The sequence below is a fragment of the Denticeps clupeoides genome, chromosome 2 (assembly GCF_900700375.1).
Source record: "Denticeps clupeoides chromosome 2, fDenClu1.1, whole genome shotgun sequence".
Lineage (NCBI taxonomy): Eukaryota > Metazoa > Chordata > Actinopteri > Clupeiformes > Denticipitidae > Denticeps > Denticeps clupeoides.
In genome coordinates, this window is record NC_041708.1 from 38,429,997 (window position 1) to 38,440,233 (window position 10,237).

Here is a 10,237-nt window from a genome sequence, read left to right on the forward strand (position 1 = left end):
TCCCATTATGTTTTTAAGCTGCTCTTACTGACTTCCCCTTTTGTTCCAAATCGTAACTTTTGTTACCTTCTTAGCCTACTGTACAAAATCTATGTATTTAATATGTATTTAATTGAAAAAGCGCAATTAATCAATATAAAGAATTTCACCTTTCAAATGTATTCTGCATGAACAAGCCCAATCTGGCAACATATAACCATTTTAAATTTACATTTACAGCATTAACCCGACGCCTTTATCCAGAGCGACTTACAATCAGTAGTAACAGGGACAGTCCCCCCCTGGAGACACTCAGGGTTAAGTGTCCTGCTCAGGGACACGATGGTAGTAAGTGGGGATTGAACCTGGGTCTTCTGGTTCATAGGCGAGTGTGTTACCCACTAAGCCACCACCACCTTAATAACCAACATATTAAACCTGGTGAACATCAGTCGCTGTTAAGCAGGAATGAAGACATGGACGTGGATGTCGTTCAGACTCCGTTTAATAAATTATATTTCAACATACCTTAAAATAGCTGAATATTTAAAAACCGTACTGGCAACATTCTGATTATGGGTCCACCACTACCCAGATCATACAGATTATAGCCCTGGACCAAACCATTTATTAAACAGACACCATACAATTATCTTTACACAAACATCAAAACGGTTTAATAAATCAGATTGGACATTCATAAAATAATACATTAATATGAGTATTCACATGAATTCATAAATCATTTCACACAGTTGCCAATAATCCCCCTCTGCTTGAAGGCCACTTGGTAAAGCCTTAGCTCCGCCCCTTCCCGGGACCTTATTCTATATATAAGTGTGCAGTGTTCATATAGAAGTTTATTTTTTATATATATAAGTAAAATTCAGTATGAACACTGCACACTGGATTCGTCGAGAACGATAGACCAATAAAAACCGTTACATGGCTGTTTGGAGAAAGATGGAATCTGAGGGATGAAGAGAGGTGCTGTAAAAGTCGCTCGTTCAGGACGTCCTTCCCGGGATCTGTGGGCTCCGTGATCCTGCTCAGAAATCAGGAAGTTGCGCTTCGAGGCCGGAGGTTCTGAATGATCGAAGGCCGTGGCCAAGTGCAGCTCTGAAGGCCTGACACTGATGCTCCACATTTGGGAGCATTATTTGGCGAGGGAAAAGTTCCGAGTGTTCTGCTGCTGGAACCGGTCCTGGAAAACATGATTGATGTGCGTTCTAATAAAATAGCTATTATGCTAATATTCCTCCACTCCCCAGTGGAGAATGCTCTACAGATTACTCTACAGATTACTCTACATAACTCTTCCAGAGCAACACACACTTCACATCCACCACAGGCCGCATTGAAGATCAACCTGGACCACAGGCCTACAGTTACAGGACGAACGCAGCTTGATCCCGGAATCCTATTGGACGGAGGGTTCAGGGTCAGCAGGGTCCCCAACGCCATGGGAACATATGGAGAAACCAGCAGCTGATGGCAGCCTGGGTCCCACAGGAGATCCTCTTCATGGATACCAGAGAACCTGCCCGGTGATCTGGTGGCTGTCATGCATAATCAATATGGAGTTATGAGCAGAGCAGGACCTGTAGATGGATATAAATATGATCTATGTTGGATTTGCAAGTGCTGAGCATCTCGTGTGAGGATCTCCGTGAAGCTCCTGCAGCTGCCTGGTGGCGCCTTGTGTCATGCTTGTGGAATGAGGACGTGTCCCCAAATGTCACATGCAGCTGGGTTCAGGCCATCTTCAGACGCCGGTTATTAATGTACAAATTATTATACATTAATAATCTGTGTGGACACAGTGCCACCTAGAGGAGGAGTCTGTGATGGAGATGTTCTAGATGTTCTCTGTAGCAATGAATTATGGGAGGTTGGCTGTCCATGAAAATAAATCCACTCATCTGATTTACAGGACAATTGTAGCCGGTGGTGAGAAGACCGCTGTCCCGCAGTCCATGTGTCTGACTGTGATGAAACGTGATCAGAAAAATATTACAAATCTGATTTTCACTCACAGAACCACCGCGTGGTTGCAATCCATAAAAAAAAATGGAAGGTTGTCTACTAAATAAATATATAACCGTTTGTGAAATTCAATTCTTTATCATTTTAGCATTTATGTTTTATAATGGTGATCCGACGGCACATCACCGCCTGCGTTCTACTTGTGTTCCTTCGTGTAATTCACGCTGACGTGGGCCTGATGGAGGCTGGTCCAGGGTCAGCAGGTGGCTTCCTCCTGCAGGCTGTCAGCATTACTCAAAAGAATATATAATATCTATATTCTACTCAGAATAAAATATTATAGTAATAGAGAAAATGGGCAGATAAATTTGTTTGCAAAATGTGTATATATTTTACTATACATTACAACATAATCTATTTTAATAATAGCTAATTACAACAAAATTAATAATAACATTTATATTAGTAATAGTTATATAATAAGAATATAATATAATTATAATATTAATATTATGGCAAATGTCCTTGTTTTATTGTTACAAAGTTAATTTAAGATAGAAATAACAATATACATCTATTTCTAAATATATATATATATATCATTTTCATAATTCTATCAATAACGATCGGTTTATTATGTAATTAATGAAGATGTGATATTATTATTACAGTTGTTATTTTAATGATGCTCCACACACAGAGACACAGAGACACAGAGACGGCGCAGCGTCCAGGTCGGGCTGTTTGTAGTTTATTTGCATTTATTTCCCACGGAGGTGAACATACAGGCCGGACGCGGGCGGGGCGGTACCCTGTTTCACAGACGGAGCAGCTGCGGAGAGGTCAAGAGGTCAGGCTACAGGAAAGGCGCGCGAGCGAGCGAGAGAGAGAGAGAGAGGACGGGACGCCATGCAGACAGGTTCGAGGCGAGAGGGACGTTTAGCGAAGGAGAAGCAGGCGGCGGCGCGTCACGACACCACTGGTCACTACATCACTGGGACGGCGGGGCGTTCATGCACGTGCAAAACCGGCAAAGCGAGAGACAAGATGGCCGACGCCCACCAGGCCGGTGGGACGTCGCCACGAAGCGCTGGGGGAAGCGAGGAGGAACAGCGAAAGCGGCCGGACCCGACAAACCGCCACGCGCGGCGATTTTAATCACACGGAACTAGAAAGAAGCGTTTCTGTTGATCGTACGCGGAAGCTAAAGTGCACAACCTCCCTTTCAGGAGAACCAGACGATACTGATGCAGCACGAAACTCACACGCACACACACACGCACACACACACACAAGAAGAACACAACAGAACCGGCTTTTAAAAATGGCGTAGTCACATCGCCAATCCCCGCACACACACACACACACACACACACACACACAAGCAATATTAGACAAAATAATCATTTACATCACAAATAGACTCTGGCGTATGTACACCCACGTTCTCAGGGAGTGGTAAAAGTCGTATGTACAGGGCGGAATGAGTAACGCGCGAGGAAATAAAGCGAGCCGGAGCTCATCATTCGCTATCCTGACTTCCTGCTCGCCGGTGCGGCGCGGCGCACGACCGGCCGGAGGTGGGATGCACACGGGTTCAAATACCAACAGCAATAAATACAGAACAGCAAGTCAAATATACAACAATATTACAGCTATGTATACTCATATATTTATATATCTAGTGCTTTGTTGAAGGCCCAGTGGATTCTGGGAAATTAAATTCGTTACGTTGGTTATAATGAGCTCTAAAAAGATGTCATCGCCGGCACTCTCTGTGTTCTCTAACGCACTAGGACCTCATCGTCGTACTAAATACTCACTAATGGTTCACTAATGTAGACAGGAAAAGCAGACGGGACACTTCACATGGCTCTGGACCAGGAGGTATGTGACGATGCAACGATACAGAAATAGAGATTTTTTTTTTCTTCTCACGGACCTACCTATAGAACACTTTGGAGCAGAGGAGAAACGAAGAAGAACCGCGGTACATTCACTACAAACACGTGAGGCCAGTCCCAGGCGTGATTTATAGATCCTGTCCGAGCCGCTCGATCTCCTCGATCAGGAAGTCGATGTCCTCGAATGTGGCCGCGGGGTTGGAGATGACCATGCGGAAGAAGTTGACCTTGTCTCCCTGCGGCTGGTAGCTCACCATGGTGGTTCCGTACTCCATCATCCGGGCCTTTATCACGGGGGCCACCTGCGAGCAACAAACAGCCATGTTGAAGGCCTCAGTGAACGTGCCCAGTCTGTGCCGGCTGCTCTGATGAAACGAAATATTCTAACTGCTGCATGGTGCCGTCTCCAGGTTAGAACACGTCCCACCACAAGAACATGTAGAAGAACATGAATCCTCACGGTGTTCTAATAAACACATTTTTAATATGACGGAGCTTATCAATACAAATTTCACTTCTGTTCGTCCACCCAGACGTACAGTTTTAAGGCCTTCAAACAAATCTCAGGAGAACCGAACAGAAAAGAAATTTTGAAAAAGGATTTATGATTTTTATAATTTGTAAAATGCATTATAATCAGAGTCTTTTGGAAAATAAAATGTCACAGGCCATTTCTCTGTGGACGGAGAGGGAACGTCCCGCCTCTCCTCATGGACTGTAACTGAGCGTATGAGAGGTGGCATATTTCACCTTGTGAAGACGCTTCATCCTCTCCACCTTGTCCTCCATGTAGCGGACGCCGGGCGGCAGGTACCAGAAGCACACGTTGGTGTGCTGAGGCTGCGGGGACACGGACAGTGAGCACCAGGACACACACAGTGACACCCAATCAGCAGTATTGACCGTCTATCTCTCGAGTCGTGCGCAGCCCTGGAATTAAATCAGCACCCGTCCCCCCCTTCATCATTACAGCCCATTCTATCGGGGACAAAGAGAGTCCAGGAAACGTCTCTTTATCTTTCCGTCCAGCGCTGAACAGAGACCCCCCCACAGGCGCCCGGATAAAACACACGTGCAAATCGGCAAGACGCGACCCGCCTCGCCAGCAGCAGCCCAGACCAAAGACAAAGTCAGGGGACAAGGTCACTCGCCTTTCCGTCGAAGACCATCTGATACCCCTCCCGGTCCTTGATCTTGTTGTAGAGATACTCAGAGAGCTCCAGACACTTGTCAATCTGGGCTTCGAAGCCGATGGTGCCCTGTGGGTGGTGAGGACACACACACACACACACACACACACACAGATTGTCTTATCCTCAGGGCGTGTGCATCAATTTGTGGGCGCAGCATCGACATTTTATATTTGGACGCGTTTTCAGACGCCGCAGGCCGTGTCAGCCCCGCCCCCACCAGCTCTCATTTGCCCCGCCCCTTCTGGACAGAAAAAACAAACGTTCTCACCTCGCCCCGCCCCCTCTGGACAGAAAAAGCGAACGTTCTCACCTCGCCCCGCCCCCTCTGGACAGAAAAAGCGAACGTTCTCACCTCGTCCCGCCCCCTCTGGACAGAAGAAGCGAACGTTCTCACCTCGCCCCGCCCCCTCTGGACAGAAAAAGCGAACGTTCTCACCTCGCCCCGCCCCCTCTGGACAGAAGAAGCGAACGTTCTCACCTCGCCCCGCCCCGCCCCCTCTGGACAGAAAAAGCGAACGTCTCACCTTGGCCCGCCACATGAGCCAGAGTTTGAAGATGTCGACGTGGCGGCCGCACTGCAGGGCCTTGTCTCCGGTGTCGTAGGACAGGTCGTAGTGCTTGTCCTGCTGGAACAGGTAGACTGCGTGCATCTGGTTACAGCTCTGCATCAAACCCTGCGGACAGACACGCAGTTATTTATGGCATTTATCAGACGCCCTTATCCAGAGCGACTTACAATCAGTAGTTACAGGGACAGTCCCCCCTGGAGCAACTTAGGGTTAAGTGTCTTGCTCAGCGACACAATGGTAGTAAGTGGGATTTGAACCTGTGACTCTGTAGTCTTCTGGTTCATAGGCAAGTGTGTTACCCACTAGGCTACTACCATCCCGTTATCACACGGCAAATTCTGATTTTGCCGGTCTCTGATTGGATCGTGGCTCCAAAGACACGCCCACTTCCATTATAAGCAGGTCGTTGTTTTAATGCGTGTTTGGTAGAGTTGCTCCTCACCTCCTCTCTAACCAGCAGGGCGGAGCACTGCAGCGGAACCGCCATCATCTTATGAGGGTTCCACGTCATGGAATTGGCCCTGAAACGGACCAGAAACGGATGAGAACGTTCCGGAGGTCGGGCTGCAGGACCTGCTGGTGGAGAAGAACTGACCTCTCAACTCCGTTCAGCTTCCACCGGTGCTTCCTGGACATGAGGAGACTTCCACCCCACGCGCCCTGGGATGGAAAATGACTTACTTTACAATCTTCACTGAGTGTACAAAGGTGAAGGACACAGTTAGTCCTGTCTGTGTGTGTGTGTGTGAGTGTGTATGAGTGTGTATGTGAGTGTGTGTGTGTATGTGTGTATGAGAGTGTGTGTGTGTGTGTGTGTGTGTGTGTGAGAGTGTGTGTGTGTGTGTGTGTGTGTGTGTATGTGAGAGTGTGTGTGTGGTGTGTGTGTGTGTGTGAGTGAGTGTGGTGTGTGTGTGTGTGTGAGAGTGTGTGTGTGTGTGTGTGTGCGTGTGTGTGAGTGTGTGTGTGTGTATGTGAGAGTGTGTGTGTGTGTGTATGTGAGAGTGTGTGTGTGTGTGTGTGTGTGGTCTCGCTGCTTTATTTCATGTTAATGAGAATACACCCCCAGGCCAGACTTCATTGTGTTGTCAGTTAATGAAGTAACGAGGTATCAATCCCAGCATCCCTCGGGGACACAGACACACACACAGAGACGGAGACGGCCTGTACGCCGCCATAATGGAGGCCGGCTGTCACTCACGTCCACGTGCATCCAGATGTTGTATTTCTTGCAGATGTCGGCGATGGCGATGAGCGGGTCGAAGGCTCCGTACACGGTGGTGCCGGCGGTGGCGCTGACGAAGAACGGCACGAAGCCCTGCAGGGGGGACGGGGGACACTGAGATGAGGCTCTCCTGATGTTCTCCGAGTTCTTCTAGCGCATCTCCACACATTTTAAAAAGGTCTGTAGTTCATATCGTTCTACTACAGTGACAGTCGTGTAAACTAATAGAACTCGCACCTTCTGTTTGGCCTCCAGGATCCTCTTCTCCAGGTCCGAGGGAATCATTTTGCCCCTGAGAAACAGGAAATGACATCAGTGTCAGTATTGCCGTGCAGATGAATGACCGAGTGAGTGAGTGAGTGAATGAACATATGAATGAAGGCACCTCTCGTCCGCCTTGATGCAGATGACGCTCTCTGTGCCGATCCCCAGCGCTGCTGCGCCTTTCTTGATGGAGAAGTGGCTCTGAAAAGAGGCGGGATCTTCATAAATTACCCACGATCCAAATAACACCCCGGTGTGTGTGTAGGTGTGTGTGTGTGTGAGAGTGTGTGTCTGTGAGTATGTGTAGGTGTGTGTCTGTGTGTGTAGGTGTGTGTGTGTGTGTGTAGGTGTGTGTCTGTGTGTGTGAGTATGTGTGTGTGTGTGAGTGTGTGTCTGTGTGAGTGTGTGTAGGTGTGTGTGTGTGTGAGTGTGTGTAGGGGTGTGTCTGTGTGAGTATGTGTGTGTGTGTGAGTGTGTGTAGGCGTGTGAGTGTGTGTGAGTATGTGTGTGTGGTGTGTGTGTGTGAGTGTGTGTGTGAGTGTGTGTAGGCGTGTGTGTGTGTGTGTGTGTGAGTGTGTGTAGGTGTGTGTGTGTGTCTGTGTGAGTGTGTGTAGGTGTGTGGGTGTGTGTGTGTGTAGGCGTGTGTGTGTGTGTGTGGTGTGTGAGTGTGTGTAGGTGTGTGTGTGAGTGTGTGTAGGTGTGTGTAGGTGTGTGTGTGTGAGTGTGTAGTGTGTGTGGGTGTGGTGTGGTGTGTGTAGGTGTGTGTGTGAGTGTGTGTTGTGTGTGTGTGTGTGTGTGTGAGTGTGTAGGTGTGTGTAGGTGTGTGTGTGTGTGTAGGCGTGTGTGTGTGTGTGTGTGTGTGAGTGTGTGTAGGTGTGTGTAGTGTGTGTGTGTTGTGTGTGTAGGCGTGTGTGTGTGTGTGTGTGTGAGTGTTGTGTAGGTGTGTGTGTAGTGTGTGTGAGTGTGTAGGGTGTGGTGTGTGTGTGTGTGTGTGTGTGTGTGTGTGTGAGTGTGGTGTATGGTGTGTGTGTGAGGAGTGTGTGTTGGTGTGTGTCGGTGTGTGTGTGTGTGGTAGGTGTGTGTGTGTGTGTAGTGTGTGTGTGTGTGTGTGTGAGTATGTGTGTGTGTGTGTGTGTGTGTGTGAGTGAGGAACTACATGAGGAAGCAGCAGGAGGTTCTCCGTGTTCTCGGCGGGTTGATGGAAGATGGACCTACATGCTCGGACGTGAAGGCCGCCAGTCGAGGCACGGAGCACATCCCCTTCTCCTTCACCTCGGGGAACATCTTGAAGCGGGCCAGCAGCATGGCGTACATGTTGGAAATGGCGCCACCTGCGGGGGGGGGGGACCCACGTTATTGACCACGCCTTCCCTGAGAAATGGCGAGTGGAACGGTTATTGTCACCGGGGGAGAAGATCCCGTCCCCGCGGCCGTCCTGCCAGCCGATGATCTCCCGCATCTTCTTCAGCGTGACGTACTCCAGCAGGACGAAGACCGGCGCCACCTCATACGTGAACCTGCCAGGGGAGAGGTGGGGTTCAGAGCCGGGTTGGGGTTCGGGCCCGGGTTGGGGTGCAGGAAGAGGCTCACATGTTGGTGTTGGCGGTGGAGGTCAGCCAGTCTGCAGCCAGGCCCACCATGTCCAGTCCGGTGGAGAGCTGGTTGAAGTACCTGGGATGGGCTGCAGAGAAGCAGAAGATGAGCGCGGTGGGAGGTTTTTGGGGTACTGGAGCAGGATCTGGGCGGGCTGGGCGGTACCGGTCTTGATGGCGTATTTGAGCGTCGCCCTGCAGCTCAGCAGGATCTCGTCCAGGGTCTCGGGCTGGTCCGACAGCTCCCAGTTGTTGCGCTGCAGGAGCTCGTTGGGGTAGTGGAAGTCGATGACTTTGGTGGAGCGATCGAACGACTCGACGACGTAGGAGAGCAGGATGTCCACCACCTCCTGCAGGAAGCTCAGCGTCTTCACGTCCCCGTCCAGCGCGGGCAGCAGGTCTGGCGGGAGAGAAGCGCGGCGCTTTAACCTTCAGCCTGAGCGAAGGTCGAATTAATACGACACGAATTCAACGCGCAACAAACGAATAAAAACGAATAAAACGCGTTGGAGTAAAAAGGAGAAGAATTAAGATGATTTCAGATCGAATGTGGCGAGGACCTGAGGAGTAGAGGTCGCCGAATCCGCCCGGTTCGGCGCAGCCGCAGGTCTCGGCCGGGATGTCGGGGTCCCGCTTGGCCGCGGGGTCCGCGGGTCGCTCCGCTTCTCCGACGCTCAGCAGGGCTGCATCGGCGCCATTTCACGGTCCGAGATCGAAACGGAATTATTCCAACAACAATAATTATTATTACACCGCGTCGGCGAAATCGGGTTTGAACGAATTTTTTTTTAGAACCCACCGCATAATTTCGATCCGATTCCTCCGGAGAATTTTTGGGCCGCCGCCTGGCACCAAGCCCTCGCTTGCAGCAGCAGCAGCAGCAGCAAAAAAAAAATTAATAAAAAAAATATCAAAATTATAATTATACGGGTTATACGACGCTGTAAAATAAATTATTCGTTAGCTGGAAAACGGTGGAAAATTCTGCTGGTTCGTGTTTAACCTTGAACGTGTCGTCAGCGTCCAGAATAAAATAGCGCCAATAAAAAATTACGGACGCGCGAGACCGAATAAAAAAAAACAAATTCGTTCATTAATAAAAAGTACTCACGCGCGCTGAGGTTGGGGCTGCCGGGTTCTCCAGCGTTCTCCCCGCCGAGCGACCAGAACCCGTGAGAAGCCGCCATCAGGAACGGAACCCGCTAGCAGACCGCCGCAGCAGCAGAGCCCATCCGGGAAAAACCCGAATAACGGGCTTCCCGCTTATTCGAAACGGGAAAATCGCTTATTAAAAAATAGCAAAAAGCGCGTTTTTAACCATTTTTCGTTTATTTCCCTTTTTTTTAATATCGGAACCCGGACGGATAGAATCCCGGTGCGCGCGGCACGGCAGCGCGCGCTTCTGAGCGCATCACGGGCGACCGGAGGCTCGCGGCGCGCAGCCCGCCTGACGTCACCGGGGCAACGTGCGACGTCATCGACCACCGAGTCGTGACCAAAAAAATGTTTTTTTTTTTTATTTATTACA

The 10,237-nt window shown here is 49.5% G+C and overlaps 1 protein-coding gene across 1 annotated transcript; it reads right to left on the bottom strand.

Annotated features, from left to right (window-relative positions):
• Positions 1 to 2,682: 2,682 nt before the first annotated feature.
• On the bottom strand, positions 2,683 to 10,180 carry gad2 (glutamate decarboxylase 2). The gene is made up of 16 exons (XM_028970861.1): positions 9,821 to 10,180; positions 9,509 to 9,571; positions 9,270 to 9,392; positions 8,876 to 9,109; positions 8,708 to 8,798; positions 8,522 to 8,634; positions 8,333 to 8,448; positions 7,239 to 7,318; positions 7,091 to 7,145; positions 6,830 to 6,946; positions 6,227 to 6,291; positions 6,074 to 6,152; positions 5,587 to 5,736; positions 5,021 to 5,128; positions 4,620 to 4,709; positions 2,683 to 4,171 (listed from the first exon to the last, which is right to left on the bottom strand). The coding sequence occupies exons 1-16, from the start codon at positions 9,894 to 9,896 to the stop codon at positions 3,998 to 4,000; spliced, it is 1,734 nt and encodes a 577-aa protein (XP_028826694.1). The 5' UTR covers positions 9,897 to 10,180; the 3' UTR covers positions 2,683 to 3,997.
• Between the last annotated feature and the right edge of the window lie 57 nt (positions 10,181 to 10,237).